Below are 27,444 nucleotides of genomic sequence, written 5' to 3'. Positions count from 1 at the left end.
GAATGAATGTGAATACTTTTGACACCTCTGCTCGGAAACACCGGAGTAGTGTGGACGCGAGGAGTAAACGTAGCAAAAGATATTCATTTTTAAACCAAAACGTAGTAGTGTAGATGAAGCCTTCTTATACTTTTACTTCATAACACCTCACACTACATTAACCAAACACATCCACATGAACCTGACTGACTAACACACCTCACATCCAAATGTATGTCTTAGTTTATATTCTTTGTTCTAATAAATAATTTATATTGTTTGGCTTTTTGTGTGCCGGTTGTACAGTAGGGCGTTTCCAGCTGATTCTTCTTTTGCTGCACGTTTTGTATGATGTATTTTGGGAGTTAAAAACCTCTTCGAAATGACTTTCACGGAGCAGAGGGTCCACAGGGAGTGACTTAGTAAAAGAACGGATGATAAGATGTTGAGCTGGGATGTGGAGGGAGGAAGAGAGAGATGGACAGGAAAGGTGAAGGTATAAGTGGAGTCAGGTCAGGACCCAGCACCGTTAACAGAGATGGAAGCGATGTTTAAACTGGGGGAGAATGGTACCACCTTCCTCCCGGCCACAAACACCTCCGCTATGTTACGATCATCACCTGTCGAACAGGAACGGACATAAAGTAAATGGTGAGAGGCACATTAAATCCAGTTCAGACCAAAGATTCACGACGAGACAAGGTGAAACTTGCAACGCGCCGATCTGCAGCTTTCTGAAACCTGCCAGTTTACACCAATCCGGTGTATCATCTCCATAGAAACGGCTCTCTGTACTTCCATCCTAACTTCCGACTTTCAGGCTTTTTTGTAGCTGGATAAATATTTGTCTGGTAGTGACATTCACTGTTTATTTATTTAGTTATTTTTCTGTGGCTGTAGTTTTGTTTTATGTATGAAATGTTTGTTCTAGTTGGACAATTAAAGGTGCAGATTGTGAAGAACTAGGACTTAGCCAAAAAATGTGAACATCGACAACTTCTCAGTCCCTCCCCCCTTTCTGCTAAAGCCCAAAATTGTCTCCTAAGCCCCTCCCCCCACAAAGGAGAGCTGTGCTCGATAGAGAGCGTGTGAAGAGGGGGGAAGGGGAGGAAACCTATCTGCTGCCCGTGCACGGGGAAGGGGGAGGGGAGGACGCTATGAAATGCGTGTGCCTGAGCAGTCATAGACACGCAGTTAGACACCCCCCCTGGCCCTGATTGGTGCATCTGAATAGGGAGTTGTGGATTTTTGCAAATCTCACTACAGGCTGTAGGTGGAGCCAGAGGAGCCGCATTTTTTATTTAAATGACCTGCTTCATGTAGTTCTACTGGAACATAGGGTCAGTTTCAGCAAATATGACAGAAAGTTAGTTTTATAAGTCTTACCTACTGCACCTTTAATGGGTTACACTATTGTGTTGTGGCCGCTGTAATATGTTTTCGTTATTCTTTATTTTGTGTATAGTATGCAGAGTAGGCTGTCTGTGGACATTGGACCGGAAGCTGTTCATGAAATTACTTTTGTATTGGTGTCATGTAATTCTGTGTGGGATGGGCCGCTTAGTGGCATGACACGTAAATAAAATATATAATTTATAGCGTCTTAAAATATGAATGAGGATAGAGATAGTAAGATACTTCAGTCTCTCGCTCTCTTCAGTCAGTCTCCAGCTCGCTCCACCACATACCGCGCTCGTGGGGCCCAAAACTCTGCCATTTCAACCCGCTGACAGTTGGTAACAGAATTAAAATGCATTATGGATCATTTTATTTCTATAGTTTGTAGCTGACTTTACCAGCTGACTTCTATATTGGCTGTGAAACAGATGACGTCCCTTACTTTCTAAGGCTACGTTTACACCGCTACGTTTTGGTTTTTAAGCAGAGTTTGGAGCCAAAAGCGTTCGCCGTGCACACAAGTGTTTTTTAGCTTTTAAGACCCAATCAGGCGGAGAAACGTTGCATCAGTGTTGGTGTTGCCAAAGGTCTCCGTTTGCGGCCGTTGAGACTGCAACACAACCCCGCAGACTCCAAACCAAAACAGGTCAGAAGAGTTTTCAAATGTCTCCGGTGTAGGGGCACACCAGAGCAGGGGGAATGAGAGGGGGAAACGCCAGAGCAGGGGGAATGAGAGGGGGAAACGCCAGAGCAGGGGGAATGAGAGGGGGAAACGTAGCAAAAGATGTTTTTAACCCAAAACGTAGCAATGTAAATGTAACCTAAAACCAGCCTCTGAAAACTCGACCAGCTGAGTTGCAGCGACGTCATCAGCTGGTTTGAGTCGAGCTGAGACAGGCCGGTTCAGACCGGTTTCATCTTGTCGCAAATCTTTGGTCAACTGGAACTGGGCTTCAGAGTCTGAAACTTTGGACTATTAAACTGAAATTGACACTCACCCAAATTCAAGAATTTTTCCAAAATAACCTGAAATTGAAGTGATGATAAATTAGCATGAAACTGAAATCAAATGTTGTGCTTTTATTAATTAGTGTAGAAATGTGTGCACATTCATTAAGCCCTATACTACGAACCTTTGGTCCCTCACACTGGATCATGTCGATGGGTCCGCCAGCAGCAGCTACGTTCACCCTCAGGGCATCAAAGTCTTTGCCAACTTCAAAGTTCCCCGTCTGGTCATCCAGGGACAAAGCTGCAGACAAAACGCATCATAAAAGAAGCTGTTGTATTCTTGCCCCTCCTGTAAAATTGTAATCTTGTTCCCACGGCTACTTGTGTGTCGAATCAGGCATTTCTGCTGCAGAGAAAGAGACTTCAGCTAGACTCAATGCTACATTTGTTTCTGAGTTCTTGAGTTATAACCAGACTGTAAAAAAAATGAACAAAGCTTCAGGGTCTAAAAAGTGAAGCCGATGCTGAAGCTCCTTAAAGCTGCATTCTCTCTAACTTCCAGCAGGGGGCGACTCCACTGGCTCCAAGAAGAAGTCTGTTTCTATAGAAGTCTATGAGAAAATGAGCCTACTTCTCACTTGATTTATTACCTCAGTAAACATTTTCATAATGAGTTGATGGTCTCAATCACTAGTTTCAAGTCTTCTTCAATACAGCATGATGTTCATTTAGTAAATGATGCTCCCATTTATTTTAAAATAGACGATAAAGCAGGAGATGCTTTAGGACCTGTCAGTCAGGACAGAGGCTTAGCGATGCTAACCATGCTAACACTGTGGACATTAACATAGACCTCAACTTGTTTTTGGCTGTTGTCCGTGTTTTCATCTTAAACTGTGACCCTCTCACTGTGTTTTCACTTTATCAAAGTTAACTGGAACACTTTGGTCGCCTAAAAAAAACGTTATCCCAACCAACTAGCTAGCCAGCTACAGCTAGCGTTGGTCTGTTCTGCTGTATATGCAGATAAATGGCTCCAGTATCTAGAGGTCCGCGTTTAGCTTAGCACGGCGCCATTGTAACCATGAACAACACTGGCTTGGCCGCATCATCCTCTCCAGCTCCACCCTCTGGTCAACAATCATCATGTCTGGTCGGACAAACCAAGACGGTGACGGCCAAATCGACAAACTCAAGGCTTCAAAACGGCAGTCCCCCAACCAGTGGGTGACGTCACTGCTGCTACGTCTATTAGCTTTACAGTTTTTTTGATCTTACCATGGCTTCCTCCCAGTGTGGCCAGTCTGAAAACCTCCTCAAACGTGAGCGTTTCGTATTCTGGATCCTGGATCGTCAGGACTTTGGATGTGTCCAGAGCTCGTCTCACGGCGTCCAGCATGGAGGCAGAGTAACCGCCCGCCACGTCTGATACCACAAATACAGACACCGGATGGGTCAAATGAATACGGGATGCATACAGACACAAGTGCAAACATTCACAAACATGTATTGTAGATAGGCAAAAAAGCATCATTTCAAATTTTCCTATTTCTTTGCCCACAGAATAATAGCTCGAGGACCTATTATTCTGTGGGCACAAGATAATTAAGGCGTGGGAACAAGATAATTAAAGTCATGGCCATTAAAAAAAATCATCATTTATTCACATTTATGAAAGCTGGAATCAGAGATTTTTTTACTCAAACTGATTAATCGATTATCAAAATAGTTGCCGATTGATTTAACCGTTGACAACTAATCCATTAATCGAAAATCTCTGCAGCTCTGCTCTGCTCTCACCTGTTCCCAGCCCCAACTTCACTTTGTGTTTCAGGACGTTGCGGACGTCCAACATGCCGCTGCACAACCTGAGAAGATAAAGAGAGAGACAGAGATGATAACGTTTCATCTGTTGCAAATATTTTGCATTCAGGCATTTACAACGCTGTGTTATACTTTATTGCTTAAAGTGCTCATTTTATGCTCATTTTCAGGTTCATAATTGTATTTAGAGGTTATATCAGAATAGGTTTACATGGTTTAATTTTCAAAAAACACCATATTTTTGTTGTACTGCACATTGCTGCAGCTCCTCTTTTCACCCTGTGTGTTGAGCTCTCTGTTTTAGCTACAGAGACCTCTCACTGCTGTTACATCTTTGTTGGAAGTCTCACATGCGCAGTACCTAGGTAAGGACTACTAGCCAGTCAGAAGCAGAGTATGAGGGCGTGCCCTGACAGTAGCTAGGTAAGGACTACTAGCCAGTCAGAAGCAGAGTATGAGGGCGTGCCCTGACAGTAGCTAGGTAAGGACTACTAGCCAGTCAGAAGCAGAGTATGAGGGCGTGCCCTGACAGTAGCTAGGTAAGGACTACTAGCCAGTCAGAAGCAGAGTATGAGGGCGTGCCATGCTAGCAGCTAGGTGAGCATTATAACGTGTGTTCCAAAGTGACCACGTTTGTCTCTGAAGTAAAGGCTGGACTACAATAGAGCTGTTTGGAGCAGTTTGTGAACAGTGTTTTCTGTTGGAGATGGTAAGTCCCTTTGGGGTGGACTTTGGGCTTTTTCACTTTGTAAACCTATAACATGCACAAAAAATATATAAGATATATAACACAATAAAGGAAAGGGGAAAAGCCAAAAAGCATAATATGAGCACTTTAACTGCTATTGTATTGTGAAACTGTGTCATGAGACTTCACGGCATTTTGGTCACATATATTCTTGAGGAAGTATCAGAGACTTACGAGATGTTGGAATTGGGACAGTGAGACAAAGAGGCTCCTGTCTCTCTGAAAAGAGCCAACTCTGCATCAGTGAGGTAGCAGCCATGGGCCATCACCGTCTGCAGATCATCAGCAGCATGTTCAGCATTTTTATCAGCATTTATATGTTTTTATTCGAAGCAGAGATTTGATCATAGCTATAAAACAGTGATGTGAGTGACTGTGTCCCAGTGGTGGAATGTAACTAAGTACATTTACTCCAGTACTGTACTCAAGTACAAATGTTGAGGTATTTGTACTTTACTTGAGTCTTTTCTTTTCATGTCACTTTCTACTTCTACTCCGCTACATCTCAGAGAGAAATATTGTACTTTTTACTCCACTAAAATAATCTGACAGCTTTAGTTACTAGTTTCTTCAAAAATGAAGATGTTTTTGCACACAAAACACATGTAGCTTATAAAATCTGATGTTTAATTATAAAATAAACTAGCCAACAATATAACGGCCTACAAGTCCAGCTGACATGACCAGACCATTAAACACACAACTATTTGGATCCTTTACACTTTCTACAATGGGAGGATTTTTCTGCATCGAGTACTTTTACTTTTAATACTTTAACTACATTTTCTTAAGTATAATTTTCAATGCAGGACTTTTACTTGTAAAAGGGTCTTTTTACAGTGTGGTATTAGTACTTTTACTTGTCTGATCTGAATACTTCCTCCACCCCTGCTGTGTCCTCACCTTGTCAGTGAGCAGGTTGTATTTGTGATAGACATCTGTGTAAGACTCTGACTCCGGGAACAGCTCCTTTACGAGCTTAACTTCCTCGACGTTTTCACTGATGTGACTCTGGAAAAAAAACACAAATATGCCATACATTAACAGTATAAATGTAATAAATAATGTATACGCATAGATTCTCAGAGCAGAGCTGCCGGCCATTCAGCCAGCCTTGGATGTGTAAATGAGATGTTTAAACGATTATGATTTGGCCTACTGATGTCTAATATAGAGGATGGATACCCGACCCGAGCCCGACGGGACCCGACGGGCTGGGCCGGGTTCGGACAGATATTTACAAATGATGTTCGGGTTCGGGTCGGGCTCGGTCAGCGCGATAAGGCATTGAACATTTTAAATTTAAAACAGCTTAGTATATAGGTGTGTTAACGTGTGCTTGTTGCCCCGTGTGCGCTGATGCGCTCATCTGTTGACATTTCTGAATGCCTTCCTACAGTTGCTTAATAAAAGCTTTCCACACAAACAAACGTAGCCTACATGTGTCATTAGGATGAGAAAAAAATTAGATTTTGACTGTGTCGGGCTCAGGTCGGGCTCGGACATAAATATCTTAAAGCAGCCATATTTTGCTCATTTTCAGGTTCATAATTGTATTTTAAGGTTGTACCAGAATAGGTTTACATGGTTTAATTTTCAAAAAACACCATATTTTTGTTGTACTGCACCGCTCTCTCTCACTGCTGCAGATCCTCTTGCTCAGCTGGTCTCTGTTTTAGCCACAGAGTGAGACCTCTTTTCTTCTTCTGTACTATCTTTGATTGCACTGCACATGCCCAGTAGCTCAGATGTAGATCATGTCAGCTAGCTAGCTCCATAGACAGTAAAAGAAAGGCTGTTTCTACAACTTTGGTCAGTTACAAGGCAGGACTAGCTGGGAGACTTCTAAATGAGGGCGCACATGTAAGTAGTTCTTTTGTAGATTATGGTGAACTTGTGTGTGTTGTAGCAGTGCTTTGCTACTGAGAACGAGGTAGCATGCTAGCGTTAGCATTAGCGTTAGCATGCTAACGCTACAAGCTAATGGTTGCGGTTAGCCTGCTCGTTTCGGCTTGTGACGTCACAAGCCGTGCCGATTTTGAACAGCTCACCCAGAGACTGAAGGCAGGACACATTCAGAAACCGTATCTCACTCTAAACAGCATGGATGGATTTTTTTCAAAGTTTGTATGTGTGTGGAAGCACCAGAGACACAACATAACACCCCAAATCCCAGAAAAAGTGATTTTTTCATAATATGGGCACTTTAATGCCTGTCGGGCTCGGATCGGGTTCGGGTTGCTTCTCTGTCAGACGAGGGCCGCGCTCGGACAGAAAAATGCGGCCCGATCCGCACTCTAGTTTCATAGCAGACAGGAAATGCATTGAAGTTGACAACAAAAAACTTTTTAGATAAAAGCGTATGGGATTTTCCTGGAAAAAATCTAATATTATATATTTGTTACAGAGTTTATTTCTGTTTCCCCTGATTCCCAGACTTGGGAGAAACATTTTCATAAGCCAAAAGTTGTGTTTATTAATGTTCTCCGTGTGATTTCAATACATTTCTGTGAGATTCAATTTCCGTTTAGTTTTTTCTTTTGTATTTATAGTCATATATTTTAGCATTCAGATAGAGCCGGAGGTGTGGTGCAACCACAGAATGACTAACGACAAATGTTATTCTGCAATACTTCATTTTTTATTTCTGTCCGTTGAGCATTTCGTCTTTGTAAATAACACGTGTGTAACTGTGTGTTTATTTATTTTTTCAATAACCCCACAGGTCCAACACAATAAACAGTCTCCCTGCCAACAGTCCCCTCTGGACGTGGCCTGGTTTTGGTTGCCACGGTGAGCTCACCTGAATGTGCAGGTTGTTATTCTTAGCGATTGCTCCCAGCTGGCCCAGCAAGGCTCCTGTGCAGGATGGAGCGAAGCGAGGCGTCACCACGGGCCTCACCAGAGGGTACTACCCAAACAACAGCAGAGGATCTTAAAATCTGAAGAAAAAACTGTTGAGTTGTTGTGTTAATTTATTTATAGAATCTTACCTTTTTGTTCAAGAGCTCTGCAATGAACCTGAGGGGAACAAAAACAATGATTGAGACTCAGTTGGCGCATCCACATATGCAAAATATGAATTTTCATGGGCATATCTGCCTTTAATGATAGGACAGTTCAGACATGAAAGGGGGAAGACACACAGGAAACCGTCATAGGTCAGACTCGAACTCCAGACCTTCTGCATTGAGGAATGAACCTCTATGTGTGTGACTGCTCTACCAACTGAGCTAACCAGCCACATGAAAACATGACATTTTGATTTTGAAAGGTTTATGAGGCAAATACAGCTTCAGGATAAGGTGCACATTCTGTTCTATTTCTAATTTATTTCCTATGGGACGTATCAAATAGTTGCAAAGAAAACTCCCACACACTGTCTAACGTGCAAAAAATATATAAAGTTTAATAATAGGCAATGTTTAGGTGCTGGAACATCTTCAGGCAAAATTTTCAGGCAAAAAAACACTTTGCAGTTTTGAAGATGAAGATGTTCTAGTATCAAAATGTTGCCTATTATTTTTTGCATGTTAGACAGTGTGCGGGGGTTTTCTTTGCAACTTTTGACATGCTTGTCCCCCTCCGATGCACCTGTCTCACGTTTTAGTATTTTTTTGTACCATCAAATAGTAACTGAAAAGTCAAGGTAAAAGAGTAATTTTCCTCACTTAGAGAGACATATCTAACTCCATACAGATGAACTGTTACATCAACTCATTCTCAGGAACGGGTTCGTATGATATCGTACGAAAACTTATGCACAACAATTTGTATGATATCTTTTTTTTTTTTTAAGATTATTTTTTGTGGCATTTTCCCTTTATTGACAGTGGATAGACCGGAAAGGGGGAAAGAGATGGGGGATGACACGCAGCAAAGGGCAGTGGGTCAGACTCGAAGCTGCGCCGCTGCAGGACTCAGCCAACATGGGGCGAATTGTAAGTCGCTTTGGATAAAAGCATCAGCTAAATGACATATAATGTAAAATACATGTAATACATACCAATTACAGTGCATTACTTTTCGTAGCTATATGTACGAATGGTTCATGAGAACAACCTGGGTACATCAGTGCAAAAAAAGGTATGAGGAGGGGGCTCTGTATTTGCACTCACTTTTTTGTTTGCACTTGTATTACACCCTGTACTCATGTCTTGTGTCTGTCCATCTATGTGTATATATATATATATATATATATATATATATATATATATATATATATATATACAGTATAATATGTATTTTTATGTGGCAGCCTTTTGTCCAAGACAAATCTCCCTTGAGACAAATTTTAAATCTTAAAATCTTGAAATCTTGAAAGTGCATCCAACAACTGCAACATATCTGTTGCTGTCGCTCTCTAATACATATTCTTTAAGATATTTACCATAGCTTTAAGAGCTAAAACTGAAATCTGCTTTGTCTCCGACACACATTGAATAAATTCAGTGTAACTAAAGTTGTTGCCTCGGGGAATCTTTCCTTACTGGAAAATTCTTCAATACTCTGCCTGTTCTCGGCCGAGTAAAGTCCCCAGCACTACCCTGTTTAATGAACTATTGACAAAGTTATATAATGTCCTGATACTTTGAACAGTGTATGTACAGTGCCTTGCGAAAGTATTCGGCCCCCTTGAACTTTTCGACCTTTTGCCACATTTCAGGTTTCAAACATAAAGATATAAAAATGTAATTTTTTGTGAAGAATCAACAACAAGTGGGACACAATCATGAAGTGGAATGAAATTTATTGGATATTTCAAACTTTTTTAACAAATGAAAAACTGAAAAATTGGGCGTGTAAAATTATTCAGCCCCTTTACTTTCAGTGCAGCAAACACTCTCCAGAAGTTCAGTGAGGATCTCTGAATGATCCAATGTTGACCTAAATGACTAATGATGATAAATAGAATCCACCTGTGTGTAATCAAGTCTCCGTATAAATGCACCTGCTCTGTGATAGTCTCAGAGGTCCGTTTAAAGCGCAGAGAGCATCATGAAGAACAAGGAACACACCAGGCAGGTCCGAGATACTGTTGTGGAGAAGTTTAAAGCCGGATTTGGATACAAAAAGATTTCCCAAGCTTTAAACATCCCAAGGAGCACTGTGCAAGCGATAATATTGAAATGGAAGGAGTATCAGACCACTGCGAATCTACAAAGACCTGGCCGTCCCTCTAAACTTTCAGCTCATACAAGGAGAAGACTGATCAGAGATGCAGCCAAGAGGCCCATGATCACTTTGGATGAACTGCAGAGATCTACAGCTGAGGTGGGAGACTCTGTCCATAGGACAACAATCAGTCGTATACTGCACAAATCTGGCCTTTATGGAAGAGTGGCAAGAAGAAAGCCATTTCTTAAAGATATCCATAAAAAGCGTTGTTTACCACAAGTAAGTTTGCCACAAGCCACCTGGGAGGAAGGTGCTCTGGTCAGATGAAACCAAAATCGAACTTTTTGGCAACAATGCAAAACGTTATGTTTGGCGTAAAAGCAACACAGCTCATCACCCTGAACACACCATCCCCACTGTCAAACATGGTGGTGGCAGCATCATGGTTTGGGCCTGCTTTTCTTCAGCAGGGACAGGGAAGATGGTTAGAATTGATGGGAAGATGGATGGAGTCAAATACAGGACCATTCTGGAAGAAAACCTGATGGAGTCTGCAAAAGACCTGAGACTGGGACGGAGATTTGTCTTCCAACAAGACAATGATCCAAAACATAAAGCAAAATCTACAATGGACTGGTTCACAAATAAACATATCCAGGTGTTAGAATGGCCAAGTCAAAGTCCAGACCTGAATCCAATCGAGAATCTGTGGAAAGAACTGAAAACTGCTGTTCACAAACGCTCTCCATCCAACCTCACTGAGCTCGAGCTGTTTTGCAAGGAGGAATGGGCAAAAATTTCAGTCTCTCGATGTGCAAAACTGATAGACATACCCCAAGCGACTTACAGCTGTAATCGCAGCAAAAGGTGGCGCTACAAAGTATTAACTTAAGGGGGCTGAATCATTTTGCACGCTCAATTTTTCAGTTTTTTATTTGTTAAAGTTTGAAATATCCAATAAATTTCGTTCCACTTCATGATTGTGTCCCACTTGTTGTTGATTCTTCACAAAAAAATTACATTTTTATATCTTTGTTTGAAGCCTGAAATGTGGCAAAAGGTCGAAAAGTTCAAGGGGTCCGAATACTTTCGCAAGGCACTGTAAGTAGAGGGGGGGAAAGCAAAAAGGGTTTAGTGGGGTATTACCATGTTTTTTGCTGGAACTTTTCCATTTTTGTTGTGGCTCCGTTGACAAATCAACTTTACTCAAGTTGAGTAAAAACGCAAAGTTTGTCTGGTCACCCTACTGGTCATTCTGTAAAGCCCAGTTTAGAGCAAAGATTCAAGACAAAACAAGTTAAAACTACTTGCAATGCGCTGGTCTGCAACGATCTGAAAACCTGCCAGTTCACCAATGAGACGAGACCACACAGGTGTATCATCTGCATAGAAACAACTCTTTGTGCTTCTGTTCTAACTTCCGATGTTTCAGGCATTTTTGTAGCCAGATATGATTTGTAGCGTCTGAAAATATGAATGAGGCTAGTGATAGTGAGGAACTTGCCACAGTTGCATTTCTAGTAGTGATGAAAAGTAAAAACAGTGTTTTATTTCTCTGATTCACTGCTTTGTTTTAATGCCGCTACCCCTATTCAGTCACCCATTTCTAACAGAAAAAACTTAAGAATGATCCTATAAGACCATATACAATTTAAAGTAATTTCACCGCACATTACTTACAGAAATTGTACTGTTAAGTAAGCTCAATTTACATCATAACACATTGACAATTTCCCCATATTTAAACTCTCATAAAATTCTTTCCTGTGGAGGTTGTCTAAATATGTCAACGTGATCATGTTTCAGTCACCCATTTCTAACAGTTGATAGTTTGTAGTAGAGGTGTTGAAATTAATCAAATAATCGATGCATTGAATCGTGGACATGGACGATGCTGCATCAATAATCGACCCGGGCCATAATCGATTATTTCTGTTTACATATTCTGTTATGGTTTGCACATTCAGGAAGTGCCATGTGCTCAGTGCTGTAGTTTTATGTATCCAATTTATTTTTGAAGCTTGAAAAGCTATGAATTAAACATCCTATATGGCTTTAATAGAAAAATGTATTTGACGCATCGTGATGCATCGAGATATCAAATTGAATCGAATCGCTGACGTGATAATCGTAATCGGATCGAATCGGGAGATCAGCGAAGATTCACACCTCTAGTTTGTAACATCGACAATATAATGGAATATGGATTTTCTTATTTCTATAGTTTGTAGCTGACTTTACAAGCTGACTTTGCTATCTATTGGCTATTGAAACAAGTGACGTCCCTGAAGCCCAGTTCAGACCAAAGAGTCGCGACGAGACAAAACCATTTTAGAACGTTGTAGGAAAAAGTCTCCGCTGGTTGAGTCTCCAGAGGCTGGTTTTAGGTTACATTTACATTGCTACGTTTTGGAATCTGTGTTGTTGTGTTGCAGCCTCAGCTGGTGGAGTCTCCAGAGGCTGGTTTTAGAACGTAAGGGACGTTTTCTGTTTCAACAGCCATTAGAGAAGTCAGCTGGTAAAGTCAGCTATAAACTATAGAAATAAAATGATCCATAATCCATTTTATTTCTATGTTACAAACTGTCAACTGGTCGAAATGGAAAAGAGCACCCGTGAGCGCAGTATGTGGTCAAACAAACTAGAGTGACTATAGCACTGTAGCACTGTAGCACTATCACTAACGTTATCCACATTCATATTTAGATGCAACAAATGATATATCCAGCTACAAAAAAGCCTAAAAAGTCTGAAATTAGAACAAAAATACAAAGAGTCGTTGCTATGGAGATGATACACCGTCTCGTCTCGTCTCATTCGTGTGAACTGGCAGCTTTCAACTGCAAGTAGCTGCAAGTTTCAACTCGTCACAAATCTTTGGTCTGACTTTGTTTAAAGTGCTCATATTATGCTTTTTGGTGTTTTCCCCTTTCCTTTATTGTGTTATATATATATATATATTTTTTGTGCACGTTATATGTTTACAAAGTGAAAAAACCCAAAGTCCCCCCCAAAGGGACTTACCATCTCCAACAGAAAACACTGTTCACAAACTGCTCCAAACAGCTCTGTTGTAGTCCAGCCTTTACTTCAGAGACAAACGTGGTCACTTTGGAACACACGTTATAATGCTCACCTAGCTACTGTCAGGGCACGCCCTCATACTCTGCTTCTGACTGGCTAGTAGTCCTTACCTAGCTACTGTCAGGGCACGCCCTCATACTCTGCTTCTGACTGGCTAGTAGTCCTTACCTAGCTACTGTCAGGGCACGCCCTCATACTCTGCTTCTGACTGGCTAGTAGTCCTTACCTAGCTACTGTCAGGGCACGCCCTCATACTCTGCTTCTGACTGGCTAGTAGTCCTTACCTAGCTACTGTCAGGGCACGCCCTCATACTCTGCTTCTGACTGGCTAGTAGTCCTTACCTAGCTACTGTCAGGGCACGCCCTCATACTCTGCTTCTGACTGGCTAGTAGTCCTTACCTAGCTACTGTCAGGGCACGCCCTCATACTCTGCTTCTGACTGGCTAGTAGTCCTTACCTAGCTACTGCTCATGTGTGATTCCCAACAAAGATGTTACAGCAGTGAGATGTCTCACTCTGTAGCTAAAACAGAGAGCTCAACACACAGGGTGAAAAGAGGAGCTGCAGCAATGTGCAGTACAACAAAAATATGGTGTTTTTTGAAAATTAAACCATGTAAACCTATTCTGATATAACCTCTAAATACAATTATGAACCTGAAAATGAGCATAATATGAGCACTTTAAAATACCTTTGATTTTAATATCAAGTCTAAACATGCCGAAAGGTTTCCCTGCTGTATTATTAAACAGTTGATACCCACCGACAGGTTTCCTCTTGAGACTCCTGATTGGTCTCTTTGTAATGTTTCACAGAGTTGTTCCTGTCCATACACACCTTCCCCACCAAGGCTCGCTGACCAAAGTCATCTGCAAGAAAAACAAGAAGATGATGAGTGCCGGGAATATTAATAAACGTTTATTTATTAATCTTAAAAAGTGCTGCATGTACTTTGCTTATGTAGTAGTAGTATTAGATAACATTATTGTCCCCGTGGGGCAGTTGGGTTTGCGGCATAGTCGCAAGGCACTTCATGACAGGACATCAGACATATGATACAAACAAATAGTCTCTACATCAGACACCGACGGACACATGAAGAACATACATCACACACTACACTACACTACACCATACACCCTTAGGTATGACCAGGCCAGCTGGACATCTAGCTTATTTTGACTGATTTAAGGCTTTTATGGCTTGTGGTACAAAAGAGAATTTGGATCTGTTCTTGGTCAGAAGGGATTGGGCAGAAACGAGGCCTAGATGGGAGTAGTTTAAAATGAGATGCCATGGGGTGTGTGCAGTCACACACAATGTTATTGGCCTTTCTCACCAAGTTACTTACTGGCAGTTGTATGTTGTAGTTGTAGTTGTTATGTATGACATTGTGTCAGAAAACTACGTTTTTCCCCCCTAAATATTTTACTATTACCTTATTTTATACTCAGGTGTTTTATGTTTTTATGATCCCTCTGATTTTTGTATTTTATTTCATTGTTGTTATTGTTTAGTTTTTTTGTTCTTGCTTTTATTCTGCTGTTTTTTTGAGAGGGAGTTAGATTTTTAAGTGCCGTGTGCCACGTGCCAGTGGCATGTACTTCCGGTACTTCCGTATGCCAATTGCGATTGCGTGTGAATTGACGCCGTAGCGAGTAGCATGAAACGGCGAAAATCCGTTTAGATACATCAGTTGGGGTGGAGGATGGGTAAAACACAGGACTTTCACGCTGGAGACCGGGGATCGAGTCCCGCATCATGTAACTTTGTGTCCCGCGATTGATATTTCCTTTTCACGTTTATTGTTTTCCTAACCCTAACCCTGTTCATCTTTTCCTAAACCCAACCCTATTTTTAACCCGCGTGACACGTAGCCTCGCAATATCACGCCACGTGGCTTTAGAAAGTGCCACGTATATTTTAACAAGATCTTACGTTATAAATTATAATTAAAAAGCTGAAGAATTTCCAAACAGCTGACATGTTGCAGGTTAATTCACAAGGTTCCCTACATGTGTGAGAATAGTGCGGACACACACTTCACACCGCGAGTGGGTACGCGCGACACACGACGGAAAAGTTGAGAGAAAGGAAAAAGAGACTGTGCTGTCGCGTCTGTATGTGCGTGCGGCCTTGAGAACTGTAACTGGTATAACTTATGTTGTCAGTTAATTGTAGAGTTGACCGGCATGAAATCGGCATATGTCAGACTGACCTGCCGGTCGCCGGTCATGGCCGAGCACGTGAAAACCGGCCAATTCCGGTCACCGGCCGGTCTATCGGTGCATCTCTAGTTATAAGTTATATTTCACGTCTTACGGTGAAGAACATGCCACTTCCGGCTGCCACATGCCACTTAAAAATCTAACTCCTACCTGTTTTTTTTCTTCTTCTGAAAAACACTTTGTAACCTTGTTAACAAGCTGACATCAGAGAAGTTTTTGCTTTTTTTTCATTAAAAAAATGACTTAAACCGATTAATTGGCGATTTATTTAATAGTTGACAACTTATCGTTTAATCTTTGCAGCTCTATTGTTGAATCATGATTATTCATAATGTCACTTGTCACCGGCAGCATATCACAGCATTCCAGGTCCTTTACTTGTCAGAGTCAAATCCTGCCGTCACTCACAAACCCTGATCCCAGTCTATAAATAAATAAAGATAAAGCTTGACATCCTGTGCCTGAGTTACATGCAGGATGTCCGCTCTCTGTGTGTTGCTGTTCTCAAACTCCCTTCGCTTCAGAAAACAACAACAAACTTCGAGCTACCAAGCTACATGCTGAAAATGTCAAGTTTTGGAGAAAATTTGGATGGTGCAACAAGGCAGACCTGCTTGGTTCTTTCAGGGAATGATTGTAAAGATTTACAAAGAATATGTTTACGGCATTTCCTCTCTAACTGGGACGTTTTGGGACTGGAGGAGATACACTTGTAAGAGCTAATGAGGTTTAACCATGTATCAGCTAATTTGAATAGCTCACGTTACTGTATTGTGTCAACAGTTAACTTCAGTTAATATTGTATGTGGCGTTTTCTTTTGCGGGGTGCAAATGTTCCACCAAAACAAGTTCCTTCCTGAGACTATTTAGCAGAACCACGTGGTTGCGTCCGGAGCTTAGCGCCGCCCAAGACGACTGTGATTGGTTTAAAGAAATGCAAACAACCCAGAGCGTTTTCTCCTATCCCAGAATGCATCTGTGGTGGAGCCAGACTTTACTCCACAGCGCTGTGGAGATAAAGGTCTGGCAATGTGAGACTAAAGATAGTGTACATAATCATCAGTTCACTCAGGGTCTGTGAGAGAGCTTTGTGCTACTGGGACTGAACATTTCCAGTCAAATCAGGCAAGAAATGTGCATATATATCAGATTTCCCTGGAGCCTTGAACTTAACAACATTCTTGCCTGAGAAAATATCATGCATTGCTTTTTGTATGCATATATATATATATATATATATATATATATATATATATATATATATATATATATATATATATATTTTAACAGTTTTTATTGAGTTTTGCATCATAACAGCAACAGTACCAGAAATAGGAGAGATATACAGACAATTTAAATTAACCCTTGTGTTGTCTTCCCTTTTAGTTTTTCTGGGTTAAACTTTCAAAGGAAAACTTTTTTTTCAACATTTTGGCCTCCTTGCCAATGTGTTGTCACATTTTTCCAAGTTACTTGTCACTTTTTTCAATGTTTTTGTTGATGTTTTTGTCATTTTTTCCAACATTTTTGTCACGTTCTTCAACATTCTTTCATACATTTTTCTTCAAATGCTATAAAATTCAATGAAAGTAGTGAACTGATCATTTATTTTACCATCCATTTTGTTTTCCTTGACAATTTGGTTGAAAAAAAGCCAAATTTCTGATATAGAAATTTTTAGAAAATGGGTTAAATAAATGATGTCCCGAGGACAACAGGAGGGTTAAAATGAAATTAAAATTGACAACTACAGTCCAGTCCAGGGGAGGATGAAGCCACTACTTCTCTGATCCAACAGGCATATGACGGGCAGTTTTCACTGACTGTGGGGGAAAAAATATTTTGGTGTGGCATTGATGGCTGGTAGTAGTTTTAATTTAGCAAAACTTTTTTTAGGTTTTTCAAAAAATATCTAAAAAGAAAAATGTTTTTTCCTAGGCTTGATCGTTTTGTGCACACAAAGCTTCTGGTAAAATAGGAGGAAATTATTAAAGTTGTTCTTTGCTATCATCTGCAACCCCCCACACTCATGCATCCTTCCATCTAAAAAGAATGAGCCGAGGGACCAGGAAGGAAGCAAATGCAAGGGAGTTATGGCGTTTTTCGAACCTCCGCACATGGGCGCGCGCTCCACCAGGTGAGCTACCCAGGCGCCCTGAAATGACATTGTTAGTGTGAACTGCTGCTTGTGGTGCCACGTACAGGACTCTTATCCAGGACATAAAGCCACGGCTAAAGCCAAATTGGCTGAGAGCTGTAAATAAATAATCAAATTCAATGCAGTCGAAAGCTTTATGCACGTCCAGGGAAATAAGGACTTCTACAGTAGGGCCAGGTTTAGAATAGACTATATTATATAGGCGCCTGAGGTTGCCAAAGGACTGCTTACCCTTCATGAACCCTGCCTGGTCGAGATGAATGACTTTATGTAAAACAGTCTCCAGGCGCAGAGATAGAGCTTTATTAGCTTTATCACAACAGACCATACTCCCCGGCCTGTATGAGTCACATTTTGTCGGGTCCTTGGGAACAGATATAACAGCTTGGGACAACGTGGGGGGGTAAAGACCCTCTACGAGAAGCTTCTGCATACACCTTGTGCAGTACTGGCATATATATATATATATATATATATATATATATATATATATATATATATATATATATATATATATATACACTTGCATTACACTTGCAAAAAAATTATAAGCAAATAAATTCAACACACACAAGAAGGAAATAAGTATACATGTTAAATATGTGTTGGAAACATGCACACACACACACACACACACACACACACACACACACACACATGCTTACTCTGAAGTTTACTACAAAATGTATGAGCTGCTCAGAACAGGACAAAGGTTATTAAGGGTTCAAAGACCAGAGTGACTGTGTAAAGCTGCCGAAGCCAGCGTTCAATCCAGTATGGCTGTATTATCATACATTTATGTGTGTGTGTGTGTGTGTGTGTGCGTGTGTGTGTTCAGTATTACATAACATGACACCATGATGATAAGGACAATTAGGCATAAAGGTGAACAAAACAAGTGTTTCTAATTTTGAGACAACTGAGGGAAACAGAACTTTTAATTTTTAAGTTATAAATTACAATTACTGGGTTTAATCTAACAAAACAATATGCCCTGCTCATAAGAGCAACTATACAGCTTAAATATGTCAGACAACAAACTGTCTACATTAAAAATAAGGCCAATGCTTAAATTAAAACAAGATTTAGGTCACTGTGTGTGTGTGTGTGTGTGTGTGTGTGTGTGTGTGTGTGTGTGTGTGTGTGTGTGTGTGTGTGTGTGTGTGTGTGTGTGTGTGTGTGCGTAGCAGCACATCTTACTTGCAATCTGGCCCAACAGGAGAGAGGCATCTGTGTGTATGGTAGCAAAGTAACATGCAGTGGTTGTTCCGTTTCTCAGGGTCCTTTGCTGCAGACAGAGTGATCATATAACAGGATAAACACAACATTCAAACACTCACAGATGCTCTTTTAAGCCATTGATCTGTTCACACCCTTCTCAAATGACAGACTGTGTGACAAAACAGGGAAACTCAATGAATAGCTCTGATTTTTGCAACTGGTAAATTACAATGCCATCAACAAAGTCATAAATGTAAGAAAATAGTCTCTCACTCTGGCTCCATTTCAGGGCTCAAAAGTATCAAAAGTGACGCTGAAATTGTATTTTATCTTAAATAAAAAAATAAAAAAATTATAATTAGATGTTTAAAACAAATTCCACATCAAAATAACTAAATAGATAGAAAGAAATCTCTTCAAATAAATAAACTAAGAAGACGTAGTGAGTGGAACAAAAGGCAACAATTCAACAAGGTGTGGCAGGACATATATGAAGCCTTGTAAACTTAATGGCTAAGAAATAAGGACTAGGTATGGTGACTGAGAGCTGGAAACCATGTGTGTGTGTGTGTGTGTGTGTGTGTGTGTGTGTGTGTGTGTGTGTGTGAGTGTGTGTGTGTGTGTGTGTGTGTGTGTGTGTGTGTGTGTGTGTGTGTGTGTGTGTGTGTGTGTGTGTGTAGGTGGTTGGGTTTGTGTGTCAAACTGTGTTGGTGTGTGTTTGGGTTTGTGTGTCAAAAATGTGAAAGATATATGTGGATGAGTGGGAATGAATGGTATATGTGGAGGAGTGGAAGCATGGAGAGTGTATGGTTGGGGAGGTGTGTATGTAAAAGTATGAGTATGAGCATATATGAGTGTGGTTTAAGATCCTGTGGAGTAGAGGAATACTGTTACTAGCATTCATTTTTTGTATCTCAACCGGTTGTAATTTTTACACATTTATATCCATTTTTAGCCGATTCACATTGCATCGTTACATCCCTGTTACGTTATATGACTGGTGTTTCATTAACTCCTAATACTTGCTATCGATGTCCGCCCTGAAAAAACATTATCAGTCGACCCGTAGTTTTTACTCAACTTCAACTTAAATCTTTAGATTTAGGTTCAAGTTGAACTGTGAGAAGGCCCGAGGCTCTGTTCGCTTTTTTTTCCTTTCTCCGTCCACACAAGAGGACGGAGAGTTTTAGCTCCGGTAGCAGAACTAATCTGGGTAACAGAGAGGCTGTTTGTGTCACTACGCACGTGTTGTTACCCAGCTCTATTTTTAACGTACAAACAATTTTCTGTAACACTTTCAATGAAGGTATCTACAGAAGAGTGACATGACAGTGTCATGAACACATCACTCTGTCATGACTCTGTCATGACACATGAACTCTAACCCTAACCCTAACCCAAATCTAACCCTTACCCAAATCTAACCCTAACCAGTGACGGACTGGGATCAAAAAACGGCCCTGGCATTTGCGACACACCAGCCCTATTTTTGTCAATAACCTAGTTTGGAAATTAGTAACTCTGCCTTCCGAGTGTATCTTTCCACGCACTTTGCTGCAGTACAATCTTGAATATTTGTGGTTGCATGCATAAAATAACTTTTATTAATTAATCAACTAAAGACAAATTATCAGTAGTGGCCCATAAGGGTCCATAGGGGGGCGGCCATTCTGGCATTTGCCCAAATTCCAGATGGCCAGTCCGTCACTGACCCTAACCCTAACCCTAACATTTTGGGTTAGGGCTAAAGGGCTAACCCGGCCACACTGTACACATTTTAATGGCCACTTATTTTCACGATGCCAGAACAACTCACCACTACTTGAGTGTAGACGCGGTGGGCGAACTCCAAGTCCTTGAAGCGAGACTCCACAGGGAAGGTGTAGGTGTTGAGCCACTGCAGTAGGGGCATGTCCAGGGCTGTGCCGGCGTAGCAGTACTGGGGCGCGTGGATGTGTGTGTCCACCAGTCCCGGCATGAAGAGCTCACTGCAGCACAGAAAGAAATGAGAATGGTTCAAAAATATACATCGTTTTTACGGAGAAGAGCAAGAAGGGATTTAATATGTTGCAAAATGTACAGCTGCAAAGATGAGTTGATTAATTGTCAACTATTAAATTAATCGCTGGCTATTTTGACAATCGATTAATCGGTTTGAGTCATTATTTTGTTTTTTATTATGCTAATCATGCTAATCCCATGCCAGTCCTGAAGGGCTTTTGACTATTTCTATCGATTCTTGAGAGGTTAAAAGTGGATAAATGTAGCACCAAATCCGTAGTCGTGTTTCCATTAATGTATTTTTATGCGCATTTTGAAGTATCGCATTAGAAAATGTTGATGGAAACGGCAAAATTCAGAAAAAAAAAGTCCTCAAATTCGCCAAAAAAAAGTTTTTACGCTCGCTTGAGGAGGTTTTTGCCTTTTTTGAAAAATAGTTAATGCTCAAAATGGGAGATGGAAACAGCTTTGCCAAATAAGTTGCGTTGTAGCGAACATGTAACACACATGACTATAGTCCCGGTATCCATCGGATGGGGGAAGGATTGGGATACGGGTCCCATCCAGTGCACCGTACACTTGTGGCACAAGGTGCGTAGTGGAGTTGCGGTGCGCTGTAGCCTGGGCCTCAGCCACGTCGGGTAAATAGACAAATTGATTCAACAGCTTGAATGTTATGGCCCTGCGTATAAACTACGGTGAACGGTTGTCTCGCTGATACCAAAGATCTCTGCCACAACCCCGTATTCTGCACAGGTGGCCAACTTGTCCAATGCTCCGTCTCTCCATTTAGCCAAAGAACTTCGCTTCTAAACTCTTTGAAGCCAGTTTGCAATCTACAACCATGCGTAACGTCAACTTGTGACGAAATTACGCTTTGCGTGGTCTAGTTTATTCGCTCTAAACCAGTTGATGGAAACGCTTCTAGTTTCCCAATTTCCTTTCATTTTTATTTTTTGCGACATTTTAAAAGATCGCTTAAAATTAGCTTGACAATTAGATTGAAACATGGCTACTGTAACTGATGGTATCAACCTAATAATAGCTGCAAAACGTATGAGACATAATTAGAGCTGTAAAGATTAATCAGTTAGCTGTCAACGCTTTTTTAAACGTTTTTATTGATTTCATTGCCTTTCCCCCCCCCACCGCCGCCTGTTGTACTCTAGCAGCTAAAAAACAAAAAGCTAATTATATGACCGTATCACACGTACAGAACAATGTCATCTCCAGCAAAGCCATGATACGCACAAATACAAAAACAAAACAAGAATTGCACCTTTGCTGTCACCCTCCCAGACATGCGTCAGTCCGCTCCCCTTCTGGGGTTCACCACTGATTGAATTTTAGGTATCCTGTCCCGCACTTACCCTCTGTAGAAGCTCCCTATGTCTTAGTTGTCAACTATTAAATTAATTACAAATTCTCTGATTCCAACTTGTTAATTGTGAATATGTTCTAGTTTCTTCTCTCCTCTGTGACAGTAAACTGAATATCTTTGAGGACGTCATCTTGGACTTTTAAGGAACACTGATTGACAGATTAATCGACAAGGAAAATATTCGGTTTAATTGCAGCCCTAATAAAATCCTATACATTGAGTAATTCCTTTTATATATTCTACTTACTGTTGTGCCAGTTGAGTGACTTCAGACGGATTGAATCCAAAGATCTGAGACAGTTGGTTCAGCTCCGCTCCTTTCTCGATGAAAGCAATCTGATGGCAGAATGGAAATCAGCGAAAAGTTGGTGATTACAAAAAGTGTTTGCATGTAACAGAGGATAAGCTGTGAGAGATGAAAACACCTTTCATGTTAAGTGTACAGTGTATGATTTCCACAATGTCTGCATATTTTATTTCCTTATCGATAACAACAGAGTGGAAGATTACATGCAAGATGTCCTATGGATTTTAATCCCACATGTTGCACACAGGGGCGGAGAAACTGTCCTCCCCCGAAAAACACTCACATAAGTCGTTTCTTTAAGCAGTAATTACGACTCATATTCAAGTTAATAGTGTCAGTGCACTCTAGTGGCCGTAGTAGTTATGATGGGAGCAAAGCAGGAAGTAAGGTGACGAAGTCTAATGGCGTTTTTCCATCACATGCTACCTGCTTGACTCGCCTCGACTCTACTCGCCTTTTTTGTTTTTTTATTATGATAAAAAGTCCCTGGTACCTGCCAACAGGGACACACCCAGACACACCCAGACACACACACACACACACACACACACACACACACACACACACACACACACACACAGTGTCTTGCTCAGGGACACATTGATTGATGTATCCCAGATCTCTCACACCAAAGGCATGTGTCACATCCACTGTGCCATTACCACCCAATCCCACACCTTCCACGTTCTGTGTGTGTGTGTGTGTGTGTGTGTGTCTTCTGGCAAACTAGCCTGGTCCTAGACTCTCGTACATTTCATTTGTATAGAGTGTGTGTGTGTGTGTGTGTGTGTGTGTGTGTGTGTGTGTGTGTGTGTGTGCGCGTGTGTGTGCGTGTCAAGATGGTGGCAGGTCGCAGGTGGAACATGGCTGGACCGGAGTGCACACCTGAATGATTTTCCAACAGCAACACCCGTTGTAACTGCCAGCATTAATGCAGGGAAGTAGTATTTAGATATGGTTGACTTTCGGCTACTACTTTTGACAATGTGCCTTACAACAACAGTAAAGAGAGCATTTAAAGACGTGCTCCAGACCGGCAGGATTTACAAAGATGAGTTCATAAGGTGGTCAGGTTTGGACATTAAACATACACAATTTGCTGCATTTTATGAACGACGCAGTGGAGGATACAGACGGTATAAAGCAAAGTCTGACAAACCCCCTGCCTTTTCATTAATGGAGAAACCTATCCGACTATGACCGGCACGAAACATATCCTTATCTGGGCCATAAATTTAGTGTCAGCAGCGATTAGGAGGAACAGATCACAGAGCTGTGTCACGAGTACATCCAAAGACTTGGACTGATTGATTCTACCCCCCTCCCCATAATATTCATCCATGACATCCTAATATTCATGATTAAAGCAAGATTACAGTGTCTCCCAACCAAGTACAATCTGGCAACATGGTACCCATCCATCAAAGTACGAAGCCTACTGCATATTACACCTAACTCAAAAGGAAAAATGGAAACTAAATGGATGCTACAATTATAAAGGACTGTATGTGGCCAGACATGACTGTCTGGTTGAGCTGGTTGCAAAGGACTTGCAAAAGATAAGCTATGGACATGATAGTAAGATTTACAAGCACAGCACTGTACAGTTCAACTGGTTCCATCATAACACAGCTGACAGTGACTACTTCAAAAACATTCCAAACACTCCTGAAATTGTAATTGTAAATGAGGCTATGAAGTCTGTATGTATCTTTGAGGTAGGCTGCTGTTTTCTGTATATGGACACTTGCTACTATTCCAAACTATTGAAATATCAACCACTGGTAGATCTCATTCACCAACTTGGATACAACTGTAAACTAATAACTTTGGTATTTGGAAGTTTAGGCCATGTCCATAAGAATGTGGGCAGGGGGATGCAGCTAGGGGGGCTGCAAAAAAAGGAGGCAAAAAGACTTGTTGCTCTGTTTGAGCCATCATAGGGAGCATGCAAATATGGAGACAGAGATGCTTTGTTTATCCTTAATGTGTTGAGTATTATAAATGGAAAGAGCTGTAAAAGTATGTGAGCCATGAAGACCTGTCACCTTGTCAATGACTCTGCCCAGTCTTCAGTATTTGGATCTTGTTTTTTTCTTGCGATGCCTTTCAGAACCAAATAAAAGCATTTAAATGTGTCTTCTGGCAAACTAGCCTGGTCCTACCAGACTCTGGTACATTAGCCTGGTCCTACCAGACTCTGGTCCACTAGCCTGGTCCTACCAGACTCTGGTCCACTAGCCTGGTCCTACCAGACTCTGGTACATTAGCCTGGTCCTACCAGACTCTGGTCCACTAGCCTGGTCCTACCAGACTCTGGTACATTAGCCTGGTCCTACCAGACTCTGGTCCACTAGCCTGGTCCTACCAGACTCTGGTCCATTAGCCTGGTCCTACCAGACTCTGGTACATTAGCCTGGTCCTACCAGACTCTGGTCCACTAGCCTGGTCCTACCAGACTCTGGTCCACTAGCCTGGTCCTACCAGACTCTGGTACATTAGCCTGGTCCTACCAGACTCTGGTACATTAGCCTGGTCCTACCAGACTCTGGTACATTAGCCTGGTCCTACCAGACTCTGGTCCACTAGCCTGGTCCTACCAGACTCTGGTACATTAGCCTGGTCCTACCAGACTCTGGTCCATTAGCCTGGTCCTACCAGACTCTGGTCCACTAGCCTGGTCCTACCAGACTCTGGTAACCCGAACCTCCAATGGCGCCATTTTGATGCTAATAAGCACTCACCTCCCGTTAGCATCTCATTGACTGCCATTCATTTTGGCGCCACTTTGACAGAGAATAACTTTACATCTGAAGCGTTTAAAGACTCTATTTGTCCATTGTTTATTTCTAAAGAAACACGACAATGTATAAAAGGCTCCATTACCTTGTACCTCACGTTATGGCTCCGTAGCAGACGTTTTTATAAAAATAGGCTAACGATTGTGTCATAACCACGAGACTTACTGTCTCATAGTAGAGGAATTACCGTATAGTACAGGAGAAGCTCTCAGACAGTTTCGACTCACATTAGCTGTTTAAGTTTAATTACTAATGTTAACTATCATTTTAGTGATCAATAATTAGCCTGTGTCTATGTTATCTCCTTACATATACCTACGCTCTCCGTCTCTGCTAGATTGGGAATGATTGAGATTTCTCTTGGCACAGCTACCAGAAGACTTCCAACTTTCAGACACGTTGCTCACGTCACATCTACGTCTTCAAGCTCAGTTGGAGGCTGCTCAGTAACGCTCAGCCATCACCGGAAATGTGCTTCTAATATCCTTCACTGGTCTCCGTCCAGAGGATCTGTTGGTCCATTCTTACATACTGTCTATGGTTTTATATCTAATTGTTCTCCAACTGTCTTCATCGTTCTGAAACTGATGACTCATTCTCACTCCCAACACCTAAAGAGAGGCAAAACGCTGTCTGATGTTACTATTTTTAAGTTATAACGTAGGTAGGGTAGGAATTTGGAGTGAACTATAGACTATAGGGCTCCAAAGGCCCCTCCCCTTGCTCCGCCCCTGTGTGCACATATTATAGGCTACATACTGTGAACTTTTGCACACCCACTGATCCATATCTTTGTACAGCGTGCACTAAACCATACAGCCTCCCTTCCTTCTTTCTTTCTAAAACAGTTGTACATCTTAGTTTTTTTGTTATAGTGTATTTTACATTCTGTTAATTCTAAAAATCTATCTATCTATCTATCTATCTATCTACTATCTATTCTGTAGCCTATTTATGTTCTTGACTGTAGCAGTACTTCGCCTTTTTATTTATTCCCTTTTTAGTAGGCTATTGTTTGCAGCAAATACACCAAGGCAAAATCCTTGTAGGTAAACTTCCTTTGGTAATCTGATTCAGCTTCTGATTGAAGAGGCTACTTCAGACTGTCATTAAGGTTGTTGTGTCTGAGAGCTCAGAGTGGGCCAAATTGTGAAAGTTGCTCAGCAACAGCTCACTGCAGAAGACAGTTCAGAGATTGTGTAACAACATTTACGTCGTATTTTTTAGCCAAACTGTTCCAAATGTTGCCTCCTAATTTGCGCAAGGGTTAGTAGTAAAGCTATAGAGCTATAGATATTAATCAAATTACCATTAACAGCCAAATATGCTATATGTTTTCAAAACCATAAATAGTATTTTTTTTCTTCTAAATTTCGACTAAAAGCTGTTTTAGATGTTGGACCAACCTTTCCGTCTGTATCCACTCCCAGGAGTGTATCTTCCAGGATCTGTAGCGCGGTTTGCTGCGTCGAGTGGATAAATGTTCCCCTGTAGACGTGAGAAATGTCCGCGTTGGGTCTGTTAGAGTTTGCCATCCTTTCAACAGATGAGTTCGCAGTCGAGCAGTGTAATTACCTGCAGCAGCAGCACCACTGGGGTTTTGTCTTTGGAGAGCTTCGATCAGCAGAACACCTGACTGCAGAGACAATCTGCAGCCAATGAGAAGACAGGGTGTGTGTGTGTGTGTGTGTGTGTGTGTGTGTGTGTGTGTGTGTGTGTGTGTGTGTGTGTGTGTGTGTGTGTGTGTCCTTTATGATGGAGCCAGATCCGGCTCAAATGTGTCATCCTTTGGTATAAAAATTCCTTTGCGATATTATTTTTGCTATATTATTATATTTTTTCATGCTTTAATATGTCAGTGTGTGTGTGTGTGTCTGTGTGTGTGACCCTCTTCAATTTGAACAAGTTGTTCTACACACATCATATTTCACGTAAAGTACAAAGTCATGCGGCGTGTAAATAGCCTGGAGCGAGTAGCCTACAGAAGCAAAGCACACACATACCAAACTTTCAAACTTGTACATAGGCGTATATTTCATTTTGTGTGTGTGTGTGTGTGTGTGTGTGTGTGTGTGTGTGTGTGTGTGTGTGTGTTTATACAGCACTTTTCACACACACACACACACACACACACACACACACACACACACACACACACACTCATCTTAAAGCATGTGTGCAGTGTTAGTGTATGGAAGATGATTAGGGCCAATGTGAAAAATGTGTTTGAGTTCTGACTTTATA

At 41.3% G+C, this 27,444-nt stretch overlaps 1 protein-coding gene across 1 annotated transcript; it reads right to left on the bottom strand.

Moving 5' to 3' along the window:
- On the bottom strand, nt 1-26,851 carry gda (guanine deaminase). Its single transcript, XM_031305111.2, has 14 exons — nt 26,607-26,851; nt 22,340-22,428; nt 20,527-20,698; nt 18,690-18,777; nt 13,867-13,972; nt 7,894-7,921; nt 7,704-7,811; nt 5,804-5,911; nt 5,075-5,172; nt 4,129-4,196; nt 3,607-3,753; nt 2,511-2,629; nt 2,376-2,403; nt 1-599 (listed from the first exon to the last, which is right to left on the bottom strand). Exons 1-14 carry the CDS (start codon nt 26,733-26,735, stop codon nt 493-495), a joined length of 1,395 nt encoding a protein of 464 aa, XP_031160971.1. The 5' UTR covers nt 26,736-26,851; the 3' UTR covers nt 1-492.
- Nucleotides 26,852-27,444: the final 593 nt, after the last annotated feature.

Source organism: Sander lucioperca, chromosome 2 (assembly GCF_008315115.2).
Source record: "Sander lucioperca isolate FBNREF2018 chromosome 2, SLUC_FBN_1.2, whole genome shotgun sequence".
Classification (NCBI taxonomy): Eukaryota; Metazoa; Chordata; class Actinopteri; order Perciformes; family Percidae; genus Sander; species Sander lucioperca.
The sequence above is the reverse complement of the archived record's forward strand: the minus strand, read 5'-3'. Positions and strand labels throughout refer to the sequence as shown.